This window comes from Schistocerca piceifrons, chromosome 2 (genome assembly GCF_021461385.2).
Source record: "Schistocerca piceifrons isolate TAMUIC-IGC-003096 chromosome 2, iqSchPice1.1, whole genome shotgun sequence".
In the NCBI taxonomy this organism is placed as follows: Eukaryota; Metazoa; Arthropoda; class Insecta; order Orthoptera; family Acrididae; genus Schistocerca; species Schistocerca piceifrons.
The window spans coordinates 13,073,593-13,099,008 of NC_060139.1; the positions used below are offsets into that span (position 1 = coordinate 13,073,593).

General features: G+C 41.7%; 1 protein-coding gene across 1 annotated transcript in view; it reads right to left on the minus strand.

Annotated features, from left to right (window-relative positions):
- Positions 1-25,416, minus strand: part of LOC124778015 (UDP-glucosyltransferase 2-like) — a 47,871-nt gene that overhangs the window by 14,242 nt on the left and 8,213 nt on the right. The window contains exons 2-3 of the mRNA XM_047253592.1: positions 21,262-21,484; positions 2,531-2,750 (exon numbers count right to left, since the gene is read on the minus strand). Of these exons, the coding sequence (XP_047109548.1) occupies positions 2,531-2,750; positions 21,262-21,484 (443 nt within the window). The remainder of the gene's footprint in view (positions 1-2,530; positions 2,751-21,261; positions 21,485-25,416) is intronic.

Genomic DNA, 25,416 nt, shown 5'->3' on the forward strand with positions numbered 1-25,416 from the left:
CCCATCTAATCTTCATCTACGTCCCCTTCCATTTCCATACAACTCCCTTGTATAGACCCTCTATATACTCCTTCCATCTTTCCGCTTTCCTTTTTCGCTTAGGACTGCTTTTCCATCTGAGCTCTTCATATCCATACGAGTGGTAATCTTTTCTACAAAGGTCTATTTACTTTTCCAGTAGGCAGTATCTATCTTACACCTTGTGATATATGCCTCTACATCTTTACATTTGTCCTCTAGCCTTCATTGCTTAGCCATTTTGCAGCTCCTGTTGATCTCATTTTTGAGAGGTCTGTGTTAATTTTCGCCTGCTTCATTTACTGCATTTTTATATTTTCTCCTTTCATCAGTTAAATTCATATCTCTTCTGTTACACGTCGTCTTTCTACCTACTGCTAGCTCTCGTCTTTTTTACCTACTTGTTCCTCTGCAGCCTTCACTATTTCATCTCTCAAAGTTACCAATTCTTCTTCTCCTGTATTTCTTTCACCTGTTTTTGACATTCGTTCCCTAATACCCTTTCTGAAACTCTCTACAGCCTCTGGTTCTTTCAGTTTATCCAGGTCTCATCTCCTTAAATTCCCACCTTTTTGAAGTTTCTTCAGTTTTCATCTACAGTTCATATCCAATAGATTGTGCTCAGATTCCACATCTGCCCCTGGAAATGTCTTACAATTTATATCCTGGTTACTAAATCTCTGTCTTACCATAATATAATCTGTCTGAAACCTTCCAGTGTCTCCAGTCTTCTTGCACGTAGACAAACTTCTTTCATGATCCTTAAACCAAGTATTAGCTTTGATTAAGTTATGCTCTGTGCAAAATTCTACCATGCGGCTTCCTCTTTCATTCATTACCCCCATTCTATATTCACCTACTAATTTTTCATCACTTCCTTTTCCTACTATCGAAATCCAGTCCCCCATGACCATTAAATTTTCGTCTCCCCTCACTATCTGAATGATTTCTTTTATCTCATCATACATTTCTTCATCCTCTTCGTCATCTGCGGAGCTAGTTAGTATATAAACTTGTCCTTCTGTAGTAGGCGTGAACTTCGTGTTTATCTTGGCTACAATAATTTGTTCACTATGCTGTTTGTAGTACCTTACTCGCGCTTCTATTTTTTATTCATTATTAAACTTACTCCTGCATTAGCACTATTTGATTTTATATATATATATATATATATATATATATATATATATATATATATATATGACCAAAAGTCGTTTTCCTCCTGCCACCGAACTTCACTAATTCCCGCTATATCTCACTTTAACTTATCCATTTGCCTTTTTAAATTTTCTGACCAGCCTCCCTGATTAAGGGATCTGACATTCCACGCTCCAATTCGTAGAACGCCAGTTTTCTTTCTCCTGATAACGACGTGTCCCTGAGTAGTCCCCGTCCGGAAATCCAAATGGGTGGACTATTGTACCTCTGTGGTGTAGCATTCTATAAAATTTATTTTTCCTCCTATGAGCGCAGAAGTCTAGATATGGTATCACGTTCTCTGCACCGATGAGTGTCACATATGCCTTCAACCAGACAATCACCGGTGACGTATTTGAAGGCAACTCGGTGAGGCTGAACATTTTAGACACACTGTCCAGCGAGTTCAACAAGGTAGACGTTCCCTGCTGTTTTGGGGTGGCATTACGTTGGGCCGACGTACGCCGCTAGAGGTTATGGAAGGCAGCGTAACGGCTGTACGATACGTGAATGCCATCCTCCGACCGATAGTGCAACCATATCGGAAGCCCACTTGCAAGACATTCTACATCTACATCCATACTCCACAAGCCACCTGACGGTGTGTGGCGGAGGGTCCCTTGAGTACCTCTATCGGTTCTCCCTACTATTCCAGTCTCGTATTGTTCGTGGAAAAAAATGTGGCAGTGAACGTACTCGAACACGGGACCTCTTATCTACAGATCGTGACGCTTACCGTTACGTTAATAACTGACATGTCGTCTTCATGGACGACAGTTCGCGCCCCCGTCGTAGAAGACGTCCTTCAGGATAACGACAGCACTGGACTAGACTGGCCAGCATGTTCTCCAGACATGCACCCAGTCGAAAATGCCTGGAATAGATCGAAAAGGGTTGTTTATGGAAGACGTGACCCACCAACCATTCTGAGGGATCTACGCCGAATTGCCATTGAGGTGCGGTGCAATCTGGACCAACAGTGCCTTGATGAACTTGTGGATAGTATGCCACGACGAATACAGGCATGCATCAATGAAAGAGAACGTGCTACGGGGTATTAGAGGTACCTGTGTGTACAGCAGTCTGGACGACCACCTCTGTAGGTCTCGCTGTATGGCGGTACAACATGCAATGTGTGGTTTTCATTAGCAATAGGCTATAAAGGGTGAAAATGATGTTTATGTTGATCTCAATTCCAATTATCTGTACAGGTTCCAGAACTCTCGGAACCGAAGTGATGCAAAACTTTTTTTGGTCTGTGTACAAGATAATTTTTAATTGGCAGCAGTGCTTATAAAACATTACTTTGACTTACGTCGTGTCTTCCAGAACCGTACGTATGGAACGCAGAAGTGTGTCTTTCGTGACGTCTTGAATATTCAACCTGACGCCAATCTGTGACTGTGCAATCTTTGCAGCGTTATGGTGCTGGTCAGAGAAGACCGGGATGACCACTAATGGAACTGCATGGTACGTGGCCTCGTTCAAGCTCTGGAGACCACCCTGCATTATGAAAAGGCGGACTTTCGGATGAGCTGCAAGGAAAAGACAACACGTTAATTCAGCAACTGATACAGAGTACAAAAAGAGTACAACATAATTATTTTCAGCCATAATGGCTATGTTTGTGAACCGTGACTGTGTGGGATGATTATTTATTTCAAGTTTCTGCTACCAGTCACTTTTTATTTTATGCTTAATGTAACATAATGCAACGCGTTTGGATCATATTATGTTCAGCTTCAAGCGTTTGTACATACATACATACATACATACATACATGGAGAAATGTTACTTAAAAATAAAGAGTCTTAAACTAGATTAATATAGAAGACTTTGTTTTTTACTGTAACTGCTGGTGTGGCATTTGGCGGGTGGGGGGGGGGGGGGGGGGGAAGGAGGGGGCCATGTATATCTAGTAATCGAAGTCAGTGATGTCTTCTGCTGGTTTTTTTCTTTGTTCTTGACTATGTACATCACAGCCTGTATCGGGTTCAGATAGATTTGCATCAGTTATGTGTAACGAAAATAGTGTGAAAGGCTTTTGTATGACAGTTGATCACTTAATAATTACATCATCTTTTGCTGCTTCACTTGCATCACTGGTGTAATGGCGGAGCTGTTGATTGACATTACACTACTGCACATTACGTTCTATCACTGACTGCCACTGCACAAATTGCTTCGATGTTATACACACAACACAAGATTTTGGAATGTAGCATGTGAATCTGTATCGATTATGGAGGTTTTGTATCGATATTCTTGGTTCTAGTTAATTATTTACATTGACACTTCTTGAATCTATTGAGTTACAAACAGCAGTAGCCATTCACATTAAAGATACAGGCCACCCTTTGTAAATCGAAGACAACCTCAAAATTTTACACAAAATAGGAAAAAGTAAAAGAATGGATATCATGGAAGAAATGGAAACTTTCATACATAACACAAAGCATGGAGATAACATTCTTAACGAAATAACCGTATTCAAGAACTCAAAAATCTTCAGCAGTCTTAAGCCAGTTCTAACTCAATATATTCAAGAAATGTCAATGTAAGTAATTGACTAGAACCAAGAATATCGATACAAAACCTCGATAATCGATACAGACTCACATGCTACAGTCCGCCATTTTGTGTTATGTGTATAACATCGAAGCAATTTGTGCAGTGGCAATCAATGACAAAATGTAATGTGCAATAGTGTAATGTCAACCAACTGCTCCGCCATTACACCAGTGATGCAAGTGAAGCAGCAAGATGATGTAATTGTAAGTGATCAACTGTCACACTATTTTCGTAACACATAACTGATACAAATCTATCTGCATCCGACACAGGCTGTGATATACATAGTCAACAACAAAGAAGAAAACCAGCAGAAGACATCACTGACTTCGTTTTCTAGATACACACTGCCCCCCCTCCTTCCCCCCAAATGCCACACCACCAGTTACAGTAAAAAACAAAGTGTTCTAGATTAATCTACTTTAAGACTGTCTATATTTAAGTAACATTTCTCTATGTATGTATGTATGTATATACAAACTCTTGAACATGAAAGGAGCATGTTCGAAACGCGTTGCATTATGTTATATTAAGCACAAAATAAAAAGTGACTGGAAGCAGAAACTTGAAATAAATAATAGTACAACATAATCTGATTGCCGTACACAGACATACTTGCCACTCTGCAGTCGGATCCTAACCGCTATGAATGTACACTCTAAGACAAAAACCGGGCTTCACGATGGAATGGCACCGAAATCGGTACATGTATGGACAAAAAATGATTACCGTTGAAGAAAAGGATGATTTATGGAGGAGATGAAGCTTCACAAACTTAGCAGGTCAATTTCGCATTGGTCCTCCTCTGACCCTTATTCAAGCAGTTATTAGGCTTGGTGTTTAGTGATGTCTTCCTGAGGACTACAGTGCCAAATCCTGTTAAACTCTCGCATTACATCAACAAAATCTCGAATTTCAAAAACCCTCACTCCGGGAGAGGTCCGGCGACCTTTCTGGCAAAGGCAGGGTATGGAAAACAGTAGAAACTCTCGCCCTGTGTGGAAGGGCATTATCTTTCTGAAAAGTAAGCCCAGGATGGCTTGCCATGAAGGGCAACAAAAACAGGTCAGAGATCATCGTCGACCTGCCACAGCCCTGCAACAATTCCGCGGATGACAACCAAGGGGGTCCTGGTATCAAATGCAGTAGCACCTCAGACAATCTGGCTGTATGTGGGGCGGCAATGAGGTTGATATCCCGACGCTGTCCGATACGTCTTCAGATATCGGGGCTCAGTTCGAAGCGGGCCTCATCACTGAAGAGAACTCTACTGCGGTAAATGAGATTCCAGATGCCGACGATCAGCGAAGATGCGTATGGGGGGCGCTCCAGGCAGCGGTGGGCTGCCAAAGTGACTGTCACCTGTCATGCTGTCTGACAGCTGGGAGTGATGGTTTGGAAAACCATTTCATTTTATAGTAGGACAACTTTGGTTATCATTCGCTGCACTGTTAAACCACATCGGTACGTCGACAATATTCTATGCCCAGTTTTGATGCCCTTAATGGCAATCTATCCAGGACTTACATTTCAGCATGATAATGTCTGTCCGCACGCGGGCAGAGTTTCTCCTGCTTGACTTTGTGCTTCCCATACCCTATCTTTGCCACCAAGGCTAACTTGTCTCTCCCCAGTTAACGTTTGGAGCATTATAGCAAGGCCCCGCAGCCAGCTCAGGATATCACGATCTAACTTAGCCAGTGGACAAAATTTGGCACGATATCATACAGAAGACATTCAACAACTCTATCAGTCAATGCTTCCAGACATGGACCAACGTGTTATTGACTTGCTGAATTTGTGATGCTCATTCTCTTCAGTAAATCATCCACTTTTTGTGAAGTTGTCAACAGATATTCGTCGCTTCTACCGATTTCCGTGCCATTCGGAAAATTCCTTAGTGGTGCTTCATCATTCTTTTATTGGTAATTTCTTTGTCTTAAGGTGTATTTCATTGTATACTTGCGTAGGCTTCCGCGGCCAGAGTCAGTCGGCATAAAAGTTTTCTGGGTATGGTACCGCTTCATAATGTAAAAACTACTTGTGCTGGAGAAAAACAAACGTTTCGGCCACGGTTGCAGCGGCCTTCTTCTGGGTCTAGACCCATTGTGTTACAAAAAATTGTTCTCAGTCACATGTTTGGGTTAATTCGTCAATGTATTAAGCCAATATGACATATGACATATGTTATTCTTGAATTTCTTGTTTTTAGAGTCTTCCCAATATTTTAACTGACTTGTGCTCCTTCAATATGCTTCATACACAGCCAACAAACTTGTACTCCACTATGGATGCACCCATAATTGCACTATTGCTTTGTTACTCACCTGAGCCCTTTATTAATTGATGTAAAGTATACTAGTACCGAAAATATGAATAATACTGCCCAAGAAAGTTAGTTGGGGAATAGTTACATATTTTTCTTTTTGAGAAGAGGAAGAAATGAAACAATTATTCCAGGGACAAAGCACACTTTGCGAAGGGATGATAGTTCTTGAAGAGACGTAAAGAAAACGGAAGTGAGACAGAATTAAGTGAACCAAACAAAAATGTTCTTAAAAGTAATGAGATTTTAAGGGAGACAGACGATAGCAAGCGTAATGTGAGGAAAATGAAACGGGTGCTCGTTTTTGCAATCACGCCAAGCTATCAGACGTCTCTCTCATGAGGAACTTAGGGACCATAAGGAAAAGTGTTTGAACATTTCTTCAAAAAGCCATGGAGTGCAACTAAGGAAAGGATCACTCAGATAACAGAGTGTGAAAATGAATGAAAAAATGAGAGAAATCTGGCATCTTGAAAGAAGGAGAAATCTCTGGAAATGACAGAACAATAGTAGAAAAAGCAAAAGCACGGGAAGAAAAGTTGGATACATGGAATTGTACTGTTTAAGGACGATATCACACAGCTGGAACTACTGTGTAGTAGTTGTGATTCACAATGAAAGGAGCAAGAGAGGTATGAAGAATTACAAATCCATTAGTCTTTTGTTAGTAATATACAAGAGTTTTACAAGCATCCTTATAACTTATGTAGAACATATCTTATTGATATATATATAGGTGGCTTTATAAGTAAGAATAGCGCAATAACAGTCTAGAGATTGTACACAATGTTTTACGAAGAGGTAACGAATATTAGTTACAATACTCTATGGGCTATTCAAACTGTGAGAAAGCGTTTGACTCTGTCTCAATAAATCTTTGCCGGCAGTAGATGAGAACCAAGGAATAGAATTTATCTGCTTCAGTTTGCTACAGAACATGTGGAACAAGGTTACATCCTCCATTCGATTAGATAAAGAAAGTGAAAATCTCAAAACCGAGAAAGAAGGCATGCAAAAGGACTCCATTACGCAGACACGATTTTCCACAATCTTCGGTGGTATACTGTAATTAAAAAACTTTGATCATGAAGAAAAGGCATAATCAGTAATTATTTCACCTATAATTAGTATTCAGGATATTGTTTCTTTCTGGTTGCGCTTGATCCAGAAGAACTCAACAGAGAAAGTATGACAGTGGGTTTGAATATTAATTAGTAAAACAAAAATAATCAGTAACACAGCAATAATCAGTATTCTGATAGGACAATGGTAAGGTACAGAAAGAGCTGATGATTTTGTGTATTTAGGAAGAGTGAACAAAACAAGGCGATGGAAACACTTTAACAGTTGGAGGACTGATGCAAAGAAACTTCGTAGGCTTAATCGACAGGAAACCAAGTGCATAAGATAGAATCTAAAATTTGAGGTATGACGTGACTTTTGCGAAATTTAAATTACCATGGCAAATTAAGCCAAGTAGTGATGGGAGATGGACGAAGGATAACTGATGTTCGATTGTCTGTGATACAAACTAGACCTAGAAAAAGATCTAATGGAGTATGAATTGACAGTGTGTCGAAATAAGCAAGACAAACTTGGATGAGAAAAGATCAGGTTCGTACTGTATGGAGAAATCTGGATGGTGCCTATATCCAAGTGTAGTTGATAAATGGGTAATGGCAATTTTGATACGTTTCATTTCTTTCAAATTTTTCCAATTATCAGACGTACAAGGACCATGTGAGTAATTCACAGTTAAATGGTCGTATCAGACAAACTGACATTCTGAGAGTGAAATTGCTGTCTTTAAATGAAAATCTCTCTCCAGATGTCTTTTATGACCAGTCGTCAGTAGCAAGTTTGGTAATTTTTTCTATGGGTTCATATAAGACCAGTTACATTGTCATTTGTGATAGGAAGGTAAAATTGTTTAGGTCATGATCTGTCGATTGTGTTAACACTAATACATATAAATGTGTGAATAAACTGTCTATTTTTTTCTGTTACAGAAAATGAGATGAGCAATTACCACAACTCTTGGCTGGACTAAGACAGACGTAGAGAATGGCTGCTGAACATACCAGCCAAATAGCAATCAATATGACTGCACAAATGTAAAATAGATACTTGACTCATACACAAGTCACTAACTGATGAGGTCTTGCCATTTATAATATTACAGTAGCTGGCGATTATGGAAGGTATGCACTAAGTTGTGCTCCACAGCAGCAGAACAGAACACACCTTAAGCAGAATTATTTTATCATGTGGCTAAATGTTGTTACGCATGAAGGATCAGGCCTTGCATGGCATGGTCCTGTGTCAAGCAAATGTTAGCTTATGGTGTTTCATTGTTTACTGCAATACAGCAAAATACTCTACATTCATTAAGATTAGTATACATGATGTTCACAAGCCGCCTGAAAAGCTTGTAAAAATTATGTAGAATAGATTTTGCTTAGAACTAGTTGTTAAGAAAGGAATTCGACACTTTGCGCCTTTTCTGAGTTAATTAGCTTTGAAGTTAGCCAATCAGACCAATTTGCGCGCTAATTCAAGTGACCTGCCAGAGATGGTATCACTGAATGTGTCCTTTGTTTGTTTTTCTAAAACCAAACAAGTGAGCAATACAAAAATTGGATATGGGATGATAGTGTAGACTGAACTGTCGCTAAAAGCTGAGCAGTCTCATGTGAGAACAACTGGCATTAACTGCGTCTGGTGAGTCGTTTGAATCTGAACTTGTCCCGACTTCCTGTCTCCGATGTTAATTAACTCAGAAATGTCCTCCTCGATAGCTGAATGGTCAGTGCGACGGAATATCATGAAAAGGGTCCCAGGTTCGATTCCTGGCTGAGTTGTATATTTCCTCCACTCAGGGACTGGATGTTGGGTTGTCGTCATCATCATCATCTCATCCCCATCGACGCACAAGTCGCCAAAGTGATGTCAACTAAAAAAACTCACTCCAGGCGAATGGTCTACCCAACGGGACGCTGTAGTCACAGGACAGTTCATTTCAACTCAGAAATGATGTAATAAATCGAATTTTTTCTTAAGAATTATTTCGCTGCACAATTCACACTTCAAAACATTTACAAACTACTCATACTGTTTCCCACCACACTGCATATATTCAAAATGCCTGTTAAGAGAATTAATATGAAACTGCAGTCCCCAGTGATTACTATACCAGAAGCTGTGAGCAGCTGAACAGATTGTTTAATACAAATTATTTAAATAGCTATTGTTAATAATTCTATGAGTCCAAATGGTCTATCCAAGTGACCATAACAAATCCTCTATTATCAATTAATAATATTTTGTATGATTAATTGTAATGGCAAAACACTGTTTCACCTTATCTGTTACTAATAAAGACAGATAAATAGTATAAAGCAAATATGTTAACGTAAACTGTACTCCAAAACGTTGTGTAGTAAAGTAAGAATAAAAATAGAACTTTCTGTTACAACAACATTAATATCTATAAATATATTGAATTAATTAATGAAATGTATTATTTCAGATAATTATTACATTAATTAAATCATGGTATTTATTATAAAACTTTATAATACAGACCATTTAATTAAAATTACCTATTCTGTTTCAACAAATAAGATAACATATTTTTGATAAGTATTTAATTAAACTAACAATTAATACTAATATGTTAAAACTTATAACAATATATGTAATTAACACTGACAGATAAATAAATTCTGAGCATCCAGAAAACAGAAAATCTTAAAAAAATAAAGATGTCATATCAATTTAAGAAATACAAACGAATAAATTATTTTATACATTACACAACAAAAAAATAACAGAGGGCATGGCAGAAAGCATACCTTCACATGGAAAACAAAGTAAATGAAACTGTCTCCTTAAAAATTACATGAGGGAATTAAACTTCCTTCTTTAGCATCAAAACCCAATGTACAACATACACTTTAATGTAATATCATAAAAAGCTAAGCTGTCCATGCTAAATGATTCATACTACATTTGTTGAAATATTAGTTCACTCCTTTTCAGTGACCAGAAATGGCACAATACTTCCCTTTGTATCAACATTATGACATATTCGATCCTGGTCACCTGACAATACTCCTAATTTGGACTTTGTATAGAATTACAGATATAATATCATCCATCATTCTATCATCAAACAACAACAAAATAATAACTGAATTATGAATTAAATGTTTAATTTTTCAAAGTATGTCATCAATAAATTTTTACTACCCTTTTTATTGACTCAAGTAACATACCAAGTTAGTTGGGAAAAAAGTTAAACCCACCAATAATAGACTATTGTTTACAATTAGCGATGCTCCAGTTCATTTCTGAATCCTTGATCTTCGAATAACATCAAGATGAATCATCTGCCTAACGTTAACAACAATCTGAAATATTACCCCAGTTATGGTTATAACTTACTGTATTTCATTAAGAAGGTTTATCTTTACTGTTACTATTCTCATAATTACTATGAAGGCCTTAGAAGGTTTGAATGGCAGATAACTGTGATAACTTGTAGCATACTCTACAACTAGAGGCTTAGGATCATAAACTGCAAGAGAAGTATTTGAGAATTCTACTTCATTGTTTCCTCAGTACTGAGAGTGATTATAGTCTTTGTAGTCAAAGAAAAAATATTTTTCATACATTAATTTTTCTCAAATGTAAGTGTGATACAACGATTAAACGTGTAATATTTCTATCCTTACTATCATTTTGCTGATCACCAATATTTCCACGATTCTTACCAAAATTAACTTCCATATAGTTAGGGGCACAAAGCAAACAGTTACCCTAAACCCTAATAACAATTGTAGTACTACTAATTTATTGTTACATTATGCTATTGTATACAGATTAGATTTTCATTTTTAGTTGTGTTTTTTACAGAAAGTTTTTAATCAATAGGCATTAAATGTTAAATATTAAACATCATTCTACCAATTACAGTTAAAAGCTCAACACTAGTATCAAAGTTAACATCTACTTTAATCTCCTTTTTAGGAACTCTAGTTAAAAAGACTAACAACTCGCAATTTTTCGTGTTTAATAATTTCTTTTGGTCGCAGTTGAAAATTTACGTTGGAAATTTACACTTGCGCAATTAAAGTCTACAGTTACAATTCGGTACACAGCCTAATTTAGGAAAGCGAGGAATAGTGTTATAAAAATGATGCATATGAAGCATCAAGACGTTTGTTAACTCTAGAGTTTTTTGGGAGCTTGGGCAGGAATATTAGATACCTCAATTACAATACCTATTACAAATGAATTAGTGCTACCTGGTACACTAATTTGGGATGATCATATTTATCGTGTATTTACTATAGCTGACACATTTGTAATAATTTTCTTTGTGTTAATGAGTATTATAATTATTGGACTTGGTAAATGACTTGTTCCATTAACAACTGGAGCACCAGTTTTAGTAATCTCTCATGTAAAAATAAGTTTTTACTTTTACCTCCACTGTGTTTATTTCCTCTCCCTTCCCCTGCTATTGTTTATGGAGGAGCTTTGACAGATTCGAAATTACCTTATTACCCTTATCTGGTGTTCGTTCAATAGTACGTGCAGTGAATTTTTTCAAAAGCAATTAATACATTATTATTTTCATAGTTAGTTGCTAATAAATACGTTCTTACCGTCGTTTTTACTACCTGTACAGCCATATGCTTTGCTATAATACCAACCGACCAAAGCTGAAATGCATAGTTATTTGGCCCTGCAGTTGGTGATGATCCAATTCTACACAAGTCTGTGTTGTGCTTCTTTCATCAACCAAGAGCTTACACTGTTATTTCTTTCTGGCGTTTATCACTATTTCTCATACTGAATGCCACGAAAGGGATGAAACTAAACTTTTTTGAACATTACAAACAATTTGTGCTGCATTATGAACTAAATTAATATGAAGCAATGCAAAGTCCACGTTGACGTAACAGAAATATTCTACGTCTACATCCATACTCCGCAAGCCACCTGATGGTGTGTGGCAGGGGTACTTTGGGTTCCTCTACCGGCTCTCCCTACTATTCCAGTCTCGTATTATTCGTGGAAAGAAAGATTGTCGGTATGCCTCTGTGTGGGCTCTAATCTCTCCGATTTTATCCTCATGGTCTCTTCGCGAGATATACGTAGGAGGGAGCAATATACTGCTTGACTCCTCGGTGAAGGTATGTTCTCGAAACTTCAACAAAAGCTCATACCGAGCTACTGAGCGTTTCTCCTGCAAAGTCTTCCACTGGAGTCAATTTATCATCTCCGTGACGCTTTCGCCGTTACTAAATGATCCTGTAACAAAGCGCGCTGTTCTCCATTGGATCTTCTCTATCTGTTCTTTCAACCCTCTCTGGTACAGATCCCACACTGGTGAGCAATATTCAAGCAGTGGGCGAACAAGCGTACTGTAACCTACTTCCTTTGTTTTCGGATTGCATTTCCTGAGGATTCTTCCAATGAATCTCAGTGTGGCATCTGCTTTACCAAGGATCAACTTTATATGATCATTCCATTTTAAATCACTCCTAATACCTACTCCCAGATAATTTATGGAATTAACTGCTTTCAGTTGCTCACCTGCTATATTGTATCTAAATGATAAAGGATCTATCTTTCTATGTATTCGCAACACATTACAATTGCATACATTGAGATTCAATTGCCATTCCCTGCACCATGCGTCAATTCTTTGCAGATCCTCTTGCATTTCAGTACAGTTTTCCATTGTTTCGACCTCTCGATGTACCACAGTATCATCCGCAAAAAGCCTTTGTGAACTTCCGATGTTATCCACAAGGGCCAGCCGCTGTGGCCGAGTTGCTCTAGGCGCTTCAGTCTGGAACCACGCGACCGCTACGGTCGCAGGTTCGAATCCTGCCTCGGGCATGGATGTGTGTGATGTCCTTAGGTTAGTTAGGTTTAAGTAGTTTTAAGTTCTGGGGGACTGATGACCTCAGATGTTAAGTCCCATAGTGCTCAGAGTCAGCCATTATCCACAAGGTCATTTACGTATATTGTGAATAGCAATGGTCCTACTTACTTCGAGAGACTTCTCTCCATTGAGAATGACATGCTGCGTTCTGTTATCTAGGAACTCTTCAGTCCAATCACACAACTGGTCTGATAGTCCATAAGCTCTTACTTTGTTCATTAAACGACTGTGGGGAACTGTATCAAACGCCTTGCGGAAGTCAAGAAACACGGAATCTACCTGGGAACCAGTGTCTATGGCCCTCTGAGTCTCGTGGACGAATAGCGCGAGCTGGGTTTCACACGATCGTCTTGTTCGAAATGTGAAATGGTACACTGCTACTCACTGTAAAGATGATATGATGTGATGCAAACAGGCGCAACTAAAAGCCTGTTATCTATTTGAGCTTTTGAATAATGTAAGCAATCGTACCTCATGAACACATGACCACTGGACAGTTTGCAACTGCGTCATGCTGAATTGGACTTGCGTTATAGGGTGGGGTGGTGAAGGGTGAGGGAAAGCAGGTTACTGGAGGAGGGGGGCGAAACTGGCACTGCTTAGCTGGCCATACAGGGACTAGATGATCACAGGACCAGCTGTGACGTAGTAGTGGGAGGGAGGGAGTGGTGGGTAATGGGGAATGGATAAGTAGATGGGCAGAAGGTGGAAATAACAATGGGTGTGCTGGCAGAGAGCAGTGTACAGTGAGGGGGGGAGGGTGAGTTTGGAGGAAGTAATAGGACAGGGGAGGGCAGAGACTTTTGGGTGGAGAGTGTGGGGAGAGTTCATTACTGTAGGTTGAGCCTGGGGCGATTTCTGGATGGATAGTGTACTACAGGGATAACTCCTGTCAGTGCAGATCAGAAAAGTTGGTAGTACAGTGGAGGATGCAAATGTTCAGGTTGTGGAGGTGTCATTGAAATAAGAAATGTCATGTTCAGCTATATGCCATAGGGCAAAACTTTTTACACTTGGTCAGAACCTGGTGGTGGCCATTCATCCCGGCATGTGTCAGATTGGCAGTTACACTAATGGAATAAGCTATGCAGTATGTGGGATAGATGCCTCACAGATGTCCCAGCCACTGGTGAGGTAGAGTAAGTTTATGAAATAATTGGAATATGAAGTGCTGAGTGGGCGGATTGGGTAGGTCTTGTACCTGGATCTTCCACAAGGATGCAACCTCTTTGGGAAACAACTGGAATTGTGTGTAGCTTCAGGAGGCTGGCAGGTCGACATAAGGGCACATTAGGAGGTGTGCAAAGGAATCTGGATCTCTCATTTCAGGGAATGGTAATACATAATAACGGCCCTGGTGCAATATGTGGTTCAGCTGTTTCAGTCTGTGGTGATACTGGATGATGAAGGGAGTGCGCCTTTACAGGTATCTCTTGGGATTGGTGAGTGTATTAAGGTACGTGGGTTATGGCACAGGAAATCTGTTTTTGGACAGGTCTGAGGATTTGTCTGTGAAAGTCTTTGTGAGACCTTCAGCATAGTGGGCGAGAAAGTTCTCGTCACTGCTGATATGCTGTCCCATGGTTGCCACACTGTACAGGATGGATCTTTTGGTGTGTAAGTTTTGGCAGCTGTCGAAATGCAGACATTGTTTCTGGTTGGTTGGTTTAATGTGTACAGATGTGAGGATGGATTCATCAGAGAGGAGGAGGTCAACATCCAGGAATGTGTGACGCTGCATTGAGGAGGACGAGGTAAAGTAGATGGGGGACAAGATGTTCAGCTTCTCTAGTAGGATAGGTTGTCTTAGCCCTATGACCACTTTGTGAAAGTATCATCAATTAACCTGAAAGAGACCAGGTTTTGTGGTTTTTCGAGATAGAAAGGTTTCCTCTAGACAGACCAAAAACATGACTGGATAGAAAGGTTTAATGTATGTGCCCATGACTTAGCCATGGATTTGTTTGAATAACTATCCTTCAAAAGAGTAGTAGTTGTATATTAGGATACAGTCAGCAAGGTGTATAAGGAATGAGGTTTGGTGTCTGAAGAATACTGGAAGAGGTAGTGTTCAATAGCAGCAAGAGGGACACTGGCGTGTAGTGAAGTGGCATCAACTGTGATGGCTAGAGATCCACGATATAAAGAAGTGGTAATGATGGAGTCTTAGTGAAGGAAGTGATTGGTATCTTTGATGTGGGAGGCTAGATTTCAGGAAGTTGATTGGAGGTGTTGGTCAATGAGGACCAAAATTCTTTGAACAGGCGCACAAGAACCAGATTCAATCACGTGTCAAGAATTTTTGGGATTGTGGACTTTTGGAGCATGTATAAGATTAGTGTGTGAGGTGTCACGGCAAAAAAGTAGGGTTACAGATTCGAGAAAGAGGTTCTGGGAGGGTTCTAACCTTTAAGCACAGATTGGAGATTATGCTGGACTACTGGGATTGGATCGCTCTGACAGTGCTTCTAGACAATTCTCAGAGTACTTCTGTGAGGCAGAAGTCTGCTTGTAGGGTGATTAGGTCGAAATCTGATTTGAGGCTGTGTATGTCTGTAATTTCTTCTGCTGAATGGTTGGTTTTCTTAGGAAAGGACCAGGGGAAGGATAGTGAGGCAAGGTTTTAGGTAAGGTGATTCTGGAAGGTGACCAGGGAGTCGTTAGGTGGCAGAAGGGGAGGAACACAATTCGATGTATGAACAGGGAGGTACAGGGTTCAATGTTGACATTAGATTGCCTCTGGTTGGAGGGACTGGATACGAAGAAATGTTTATTCTGCAGGGATCAGGAGAAGGCCAGAGGTCTTTGACAAGTCCAGCATGGTTAAATTTGGGTGTTGGGCTGTGACTGGAGACTTTGGATAGGACAGAAACTTCTGTGGCTCAGGATTTTGGTAGAAGGGTTAACAACAATGTTCTTGGATTCTTTGGTCTATGAAGTTTGGCAAGTGTTGGTAAGGAGTTTCGGATGATGTGGCAAGATCGAAATATCAATTATACAATTACTGGGTGGTATGAGGGTTTGGCGAGGAGGAACACTGCAGGTTGAATAGGGACTGAATGCTGGTGCTCGAAGGTGGCAGTAGGATTTAAGCAGGTTGGATAACTTTTGGAGTGTTCATCAGGTGCTGGAATTCAAGGGAGTCGATTTCAGGGATGTTTGTCGCACTGTGTTAGAACATAGATACTTTATTTCAATTTCTGCATCACTTTCCATTTGATCTAGACTCCTCCCTGCACCATGAATCTTTCTGAGCTACATGGATTGGAAGTATCCTTATAAAATGTTCTCCCGAAATCATCCCAGCCTCAGCATATGGTAACCCACTGGGCCCATAGCCTCCACCCAACAGTTTCAGCCTTCTCTGTCATACTACGTCCTCCCAGCTCATGTACCCTCACTCTTTTTGTACACTGCTCCCTGGCAATACACAAACATTTCTTTTCCCCTTCTTTGCTCTTTCTCTCCACTCTCCATTTCCATCTCCTCTCTCCTCCTTCACAACCTCCCAGCACTGTACTTAGAAGCCTTGTCCTGACAGCATCTAGTACATGTACACTCCATCAGACAGTACCAACTTATTTCGAACCCCCTCCCCTCAGCCACCTCCCTCCCCCAATCAGCACCATTTATACCTGACCCTTCCCCACCCCTCCTCTTCCTGCTGCTTTTGTTCGACATGACGGAGTTTCATTTTTGTTGGAGCAACTATAGACAGCTGTCATGAGTCCATGGGGTGTGCATGATTGTGTGAATGTGTGTGTTTGAGTGAGTGTATATGTGCGTGAGTGTGTGTGCGCATGTGTGTCTTACTTTCTGAAGAAAGCTTTGGTCAACAGCTCAAGTGTTTAACAACCTTTTCATCATTCCTGCCTGCAACTCAACATGCCATCTATACAGCGGGTATCTGTCTATTCGTTTTATAATAGTGTTCATATTCCAACGTGACCATTTTATTGTTTGATTTTGCCTAACAGCTGTTTTTCACGCAAAAACGGAATGAAATATTTGTTTTCAATTATTCTCTAAAGCATTATTCGTCTTAATGTCTGTTCTCCAACTTCTTTCCTGTGGTTTTTCCCCGCCTTCCAAACAGCACATGCGGTGGCATCCATGCCACACTATGAATGATCTTAATGGTGCAAGGCCATGTGAGCACACGGATTATTGGGGCAGCATTTTATGTCCGAAGTTCTTACCTCTGATGATTATGATTAATCCTCTTGATCTCATTTCCTCTCATACTCACGTATTTTCGTGTATTATTTTCCACACCTCACTGTGTCAGACGAACATGTGAACCATGTTCTCAGTCGTACCTTTTTCTTCCCTAATCCCAACACACTCATTCTCTCATACCTAATCAGTTCCGTCCTTTTCCCTTCGTTTCTGGACTCTATTTCGCGTTTTTGGGGGTGTTTGTAGTATTTTAACATGTCGTGTTTTTACGTGTTTGTGCTTATTTTTGCGCATTTCTATGTATATTTATCCGTCTTATTGTGTTTCCTTCTCAACCATCTCCTATATTTCCCGTTTCCCCAACTCCATCGCTTCCACGATGGGCCACCGCCCCATATTTTTGGACCAGTTCAAAAAAGTATCCCTTTCGCTGGGTGAAACACAGCCTCACGTTCTGTTCTCCAAATGCTGTCTAAACCGTGAAACAACACCCAACTTCTCCCTAATGCCCTTTCAAACTGAAAACCAGATTTTCTGATTCCTCCAGTCCTTGTCCCTCACAAACTTGGTGTAAAGACTTCTTTGCTGCCAACCCCTCCAAATGACGCCAATCTAATACCATTGAACACAGTCTCTCTGGACTCATACCACCATCAAAAATTAACACTCCCCAGTTCCATCTGACCATCCCCTGGTAACCTACAAAAATTATTTATTTACATCTTGGCCTCACAATGCTTTCCCAGGTCCATTCCTTCGATCACAAACCTCTCAGCAGAAGAAAGGAGAGACATAAACAGCCTCCAATCAGATACCGCCTAATCTTCAGACAGAGATTCCACTGCTGTTCTTATGAACCATGTTAACTCCCTGGATGTGGCCCTCTGCCATTGCTCTGGCTTTTCCAGCAATCAGCAGTGCCAGAATGATCCCATCCCAAAAGTTTAACGTAACCTCCAGCTCATGTTAAAGCGTGACACCCTCCTATGCAAAAATGTTTATGGTCCATCTAGAGCCAACTTCCCTATCCTCCCAAAACCCTGGTCTATTTCAGGATCATTGATGATACCATCACAATTTGGTCTCAAGGCTAAGATATCCTATTCTCATTCCTTCACAACATAAACACCTCCTCTTCTACCTGCTTCCGCTACTCCTCCTCAACCCAGCTCAACACCTTCATGGATGATGACCAGTTCCGCTCTGATGGCTCCATGTAAGCGTTTGTCCACATTAAACCCATCAACCATCAAAAGTACCTGCATTTCGAGAGTGGCCATCTCAGAGAACCAGACGCCCTGGGGACAGCATATCTGCTGTGACTTGACTCCTTTGCCTAGACGCGGAAGGTCTCACAAAGGTCTTACTGGGCAGGCACTATCCACATGACACAGTGTGCAAACAGATTTTCCATGAGATAATTCCTGGCACCTCTATCATCCCACCACATCAAAGCATTAGGTAGAAAGGAGCGCACCCTACATCACTCTGTACCACCCCAGACTGGAACAAGCCCTTCCTCAAGGCTTTATCTACTATCATGCTCCAAAATGTAGGTCATCCTACCTCTCGTGGTGCACTCTCATGATGAAATGTGTGACGAAATAAATAAGCACCCCTAATGTTGTGGCTCTAACGGCATCGAGGTAGTTTCGTCATAAATAAATATTTATGATACAGCTGAAGTGGTCATTTTCATCGTGATACATTACTAAAGCCACAGGTGCCGATATTACAAAATTTTTTGCCTCCTACAGTGGAGTCCCGTCCCACGTCGATCTCCAAAACTGCTAGTCCATCCCTAAGCTACGCACAATCTGAACCCCTTGCAACATGGATCTTTTTGAAAGGTGCAAGACCTGCTCAATCCAGCTCTCCAGCATTTCCTACTACATTCATGATGCAGGCTTATCCTACTGCAGGAGAAGCCAGGCCAACCATGAAAGCAGCTTCGTCATACACCAGCTCTGCCGGTATGACTAGCAACCATAAATCCACCAAGATGAATGACCATGGCCAAATTGAGTCTAAGTGCAAAGCGGGCTACCCTTTGGTATATCGTACAGCAGAACATGTGCAGCACAACATAATATGCTTGAGTCAAGGATGGCTTCACAATCTGGGCCGTATAGATCCTCTCCTCCACCACCAACTTTTCAGAAGTCTGCAGATGGGATTTAGCCCTACAACACGTTTTCCACCCAAATAATCTCCCTGATCTCAACCTCCAATAACCTACTGCCCCCAAAGCCTCCACTCAACAGTTTCTCCCCCCTCTGCTTATTACCTCCTCCCAACTCACATCCCATTATCTTCCTTCTGCACTGCTCTCTGGCTGTAACCCGCCAGTTTTTCCTCTTCTATGCTTCTCTTCTCTTCTCCTCACCATTTCCCCCTCTCCCTCCTCCAACAGCCCACCATCACCGCCCCTGGCTGCCAGGTCCTGCTACTGTCTAGTCCCTGCACACTCCACCAGGGAGCCTCTCTGTACTCTGCTTTCCCTTCTCCTTCGCACACCACTCCAGACCGCTGCTAATGTTGAATGTGACAGAGTTCCATTGTGGCCAGAGTGGTTGAAGATAGTTATGGTGTGTGGGTCAGGTGCGCTTTCTTGTGTGAATGTGTGCGTGATTTGCATCCTGAAGAAGGCTATGGCTAGTCTGTCTTCAAGGATAAATCATAGTGTCACTTCTGGCTCATGTGTTTCTGAAGAACCCAGATAAATCCTCTCCAAGTTTCTGGTGTTTCCGTTCTTCCGTAACAGTTCATGTTAGGATAATACAGCATGTAATATCATATTTGGAACTGAATTTATTACTTTCTTCTCTATGTGTGAGATCCTTTCGCCTGTCAGCATGTACCTTGCATGCCAAATGGTACACACCCATCGTGACATGTTTCCCTAATGAACTTAATATTTCTGAGGGAAGGTTGTCTACCCTGGTGCTTTGCTTCGACGTACGCCATTCAGAACTTTGCAAAATTCTTCCTGCAGTAACATGTCTCACCTCTCTCCATTTACTTCCACATACCGTTCCATACAATTGTCTTGAAGTTTGTATCATTTACACAGTCCTCTGTGTATCTCCTACATGTTCCAGCCTTCCCATGTTTGCTTTCTACAGGCATTCCATGTTAGCTCTTAATGGTCATACATGCTTTTTCTTTTCCAAAGGATTATTTCTGATATCAGCAGCATGTGTCTTGTACATAGTCCTGCATGATTTTCCATTTTCCCTGTAACTGTTCCTCCTTTGTCATGTTGCGCTTTCTGATAGTCTCGTAATTTTCTGCTTTTCTCTGTTTTCTATTTTCGATGCTAAATTAAAATGTTTATATGAATTCATAAGGCTCGAGATATTTTGCTACTGCAGTGTGAGTGAGAAGAATTAATGATGGTAATTTATTAATAATAGTATTATCATGTAGATAGAATGCAGTGCAGTATAAAGGTGCAAAATTAAGTATGCTTTTTGGAGGACAGAAAGACGGGAATTGTTACCAGCTGTTTGGCTACTAAAGTGGAGTCCTGTCGCCCCGCCAATCTCCAAAACATGTTAGTGTTTCTTTAGGCCACTCACAATCCCAACCCCTAGCAACGTGGATCTTTCTCCCAGGTGTCAGACCTGCTCAGCCCACCCCTCCATCATTTCCTATCCCATTCTTGTCACAGTCTTATCCTACTGCAGCAAAGGCCAGGCCACGTATCACGGTAGCTGTGTGATAGACCAGCTCTGTCGCAATCAATGCACAACCTTTTATATGAGCATGACTACCAAGCATAAGTCCATCAAGATGAATGGCCATGGCCAAACTGTGTGCAAGAGCAAAGTGCACTACCCGTTGGAACAGCATGCAGAAGGACAGAAAAATTAATGACGATAACGTATTAATAATACTATGTTCATGTTGATAGAATGCAGTGCAGAGTAAATGAGTAAAATGAAGTATGCTTTTGGGAGTTCAGGATATGTATGGTACAGGAGGACTCGAATTACTGACAGCTTACCCAGCACAGACGGCTGCTGCAGCCACTTTCGGGTCATGACATTCTCTGGCTGAGAAGGCAGCGAGTCGTTCTCCCACTTCCAGAGGACACGCTGTGGCAGCTGTCTGAATACCTGCAGAATATCCTGGATCATCTCAGGTGGGAGGTTAGTACTTTTCACGTTCGAACCGAGGCTGAAGTAGATCACACCATGCTCTGCTCCATCCAGGAACTTCTGGATATCCTACGATAAACAAGACCATTAAAAATATGACATATTTCTTTAATTTTCTAAACGTTTCCGATAGGAAAAATTATCCGGTGAACTTATTTATGTTCTACAATTTTATCTCCATTATATGAGTGCTTGGTGTCTGTAGTTTCAGGCATGTCAGAAAGAAGAGGCACCGCGTTGAAACCGTAGGTTTGACACCTATTGTGTATATATAAGGTGGAGAGTGGCGAAAGGAAAAGGGAAGGGAAGGAATTATTGATGTCAGCTGCATCAGAAGTTTATGTGGGAATCAGTGCGTGTCCGAAAGAACACACACCATACAGTCATCCAACTAATTCCCCTAGATTGGCCATGAATCCACCACCTTCCAGTACAGACACACAGCTATGTTCGACCTCCTGTGGCAACCACAAAGTAGTGAGCATGGAGGACATGGACAGCGACTGAGAATACACTACACGATCAAATGTATGTGGACGCCTGGCTGATATTGACATACAAGTTTGTGGTGCCCTCCATCGGTAATGCTGAAATTCGAAATGGTGTTGGCCCACCCTTGGCCTTGACGGCAGCTTCCACTCCCGCAGGTATAGGGTCAATCAGGTGCTGGAAGCTTTCTTGGGGAATGGCAGCCCATTCTTCATGGAGTGCTGCACTGAGGAGAGGTATCGATGTCGGTCAGCGAGGCGTGGCACGAAGTCGGCGTCCAAAACATCCACAAGGTGTTCTATAGGATTCAGGTCAGGACTCTGTACAGGCCAGTCCATTACAGGGATGTTATTGTCGTGTAACCACTCCGCCACAGGCCGTGCATTATCAGCAGGTGCTCGACAATGTTGACAGATGCAATTGCCATCCCCGAACTGCTCTTCAACTGCAAGAAGATACTTAAAACATCAATGTAGGCCTGTGCTGTGATAGTGCCACTCAAAACAACAAGCCCCTCCGTGAGAAACACGACCACACTACACCACCACATTCTCCGAATTTTACTGTTGGCACTACACACGCTGACAGATGATTTTCACTGGGCATTCGCCAATCCCACACCCTGCCATCCGATCGCCACATTGTGTACCGTCATTCGTCACTCCATACAACGTTTTTCCACTGTTCTGTCATCCAATGTTTACGTTCCTTACACCAAGCGTGGCGTCGTTTGGCATTTACAGGCGTGATGTGTGGCTTATGAGCAGCCGCTCGACCATGAAATCTAAGCTTTCTCACCTCCTGCCTAACTGCCGTAGTATTTGCAGAGTATCCTGATGCAGTTTGGAATTCCTGTGTGATGGTTTGGATAGATTTGTGCCTGTTACACATTACCACCCTCGTCAACTGTCGGCGATCTCTGTCAGTCAACAGTCTCTGTCATTCTTTTGTGCTGTACGTGTCGCTTCACGCTTCCACTTCACTATCACATCGGAAAAAGTGGACGTAGGGATGTTTAGGAGTGTGCAAATCTCGCTTACAGACGTGCTATACAAGTGACACGCAATCACTTGACCATGTTCGAAGTCTGTGAGTTCCGCGGAGCGCCCCATTCTGGTCTCTCACGACGTCTATTGTCTACCTAGGTCGTTGATACGTAGTACCTGGCAGTAGGTGGCAGCACAATGCACCTCACATGAAAAACGTATGTTTTTGGGGGTGTCCGGATACTTTTGATCACATAGTGCAGGTGTTTGTTGTGAGCAAGGGTCAGCCGGGGAGGCGTACCTAGGTAGTGCACGCAATTCTGATTAACACTATGTCCGGATGGCGGAGTGGTTAACCAAACTGCATAATCAGCAGGAGATCCCGGTGTACAGGATGGCAGCCAGTCAAGGAGTGTTCTAGGGAATTGGTGTAAAAAATTTATTTCAAAGACCCAGTGGAATCTTTACAAGTTTTCTCCCAGAGTAATTCACGCCGTGTCTACGTGACACAAGTCGCTTGTCTTTCAGAACCGAGGCAGTTCTGTCCAGTTGAAGCTACTGACAGGAGACGTCCTGAGCCCTCTGCTGAAACTGCTATCGAATTCGCACCATTGGTTTTAGCCAATAGCGGGCACGGGATACCAATGACGTTTGTGGACGCTGGAGTGTTCTGCGGAGCTGAACACAGTTGCTTCTCTCTCTTGTAATGCAGTCCTCGAGCAGAAGAGACGTCCTTTTGGAAGGCAGAGCCTCTGGCTCCGCTTTTCACGACCGGCCACGAACATAAGTTAACATGAAGCGCTTCCCATTCCGTTGCCCATTTTAATTAATAGTTCGATTCGAACGGGTAAAGGTCCGTTGACAAATGCAGCTGTGTTTAGACGATAGACCCCATATTGGCCGACCGAGCTCAAGGCGTAATGCTGCTGAGACAGTTCAGGACGAATTGGAGACTGTAGCAGGTTTGTCTGTGCCTGGGGAAGTCAGCGCTCGTGCAGTCGCACGTCGCACCGGCATTCCATACACTACTGTTTGGTTGGCACTGAGGCATGCCCTCCGATGCTATCCGTACAAAAGCCATCAGCATCATGAACTGTTACCTGGAGATTTACTGAAGCGGAGGGCATTTGCGATTGGGCATTTCAAAAGGTGGTGGAAGATGACGATTGGTTGAGTAACGTGTTGTGGACCGACGAAGCTCAATTCGCGCTCTGAGGGTCTGTCAACGACCACAACTGCAGAATTTGGGCTACCGAAAATCCTAGAACTGTCGTGGAAACTCCATTGCACAATGAGAAAGTCACGGTATGGGTTGGGTTTACCACATCTACCGTTATCGGGCCTTTTTTCTTCGAGGAAATCCGTGATTCTAGTTTTGTAACTGCTACCGTGGCGGGTGAGACGTACGCCGATATGTTACAGAATCGCATCATCCCCAGCCTTGGTGATAATCACCTGCTGGAACGTACGATGTTTATGCAGGATGGCGCTCCACCCCATATTGCTAGACGCGTGAAAGATCTCTTGCGCGCGTCGTTTGGTGATGATCGTGTGCTCAGCCGCCACTTCCGTCATGCTTGGCCTCCCATGTCCCCAGACCTCAGTCGGTGTGACTATTGGCTTTGGCATTACCTGAAGTCGCAAGTGTATCGTGATCGACCGACATCTCTAGGGATGCTGAAAGACATCATCCGACGCCAATGCCTCACCATTACTCCGGACATGCTTTACAGTGCTGTACACAACATTATTCCTCGACTACAGCTATTGTTGAGGAATGATGGTGGACATATTGAGCATTTCCGGTAATGAACATCATCTTTGCATTGTCTTACTTTTTTGTGCTAATTATTGCTATTCTGATCAGATGAAGCGCCATCTGTCGAACATTTTTTGAACTTTTGTATTTTTTTTCTGTTCTAGTGAAACCTCAGTCATACCAAGCATGTGTGTCAATTTGTACCTCTCTATCTACATTATTCCGTGATTTATTCAGTTTTCAAATTTATACTGATTGTTTAATCACCCGGTATGTCCTCTTCATTGTACTTAATTTCCTGTTTTGTCATTTAGTGGCAACCCTGAATGCCCACAATCAAATCCTGACCGCTCGACGTACTGCACACTGCCGCCACGAGGCATATTTAACGACTTTCTCCCCCCTTCCCTGCCATTTTATACATTAACATTGGTGTCAGAAGTTTCTCTCCCATCCCCAAACCACGAACTCTTTTACAGTTGGTGTCAGAACTGGGATGTAACAATTATATCCCCCTTTCCCAGCATGTACTCTTTTACACCGGGTTCGAGTTCTCTTGCAGCACTTATTTTCACTCGTCGTCACAGATCCCACATAAAGTCCTGATGCAGATGCCATCAGTAATTGCTTCTCTTTCCTTTCTCCTTCTGCACTTTCCATTTATATAAATTAATCTCTCATTAGCTTTGCAAACACAAGTAAATAAAAACTTTTTTATGACTATCAAAGCAAGAAATAACTGCTCTTACTCTCTCTCTCTCTTTGAG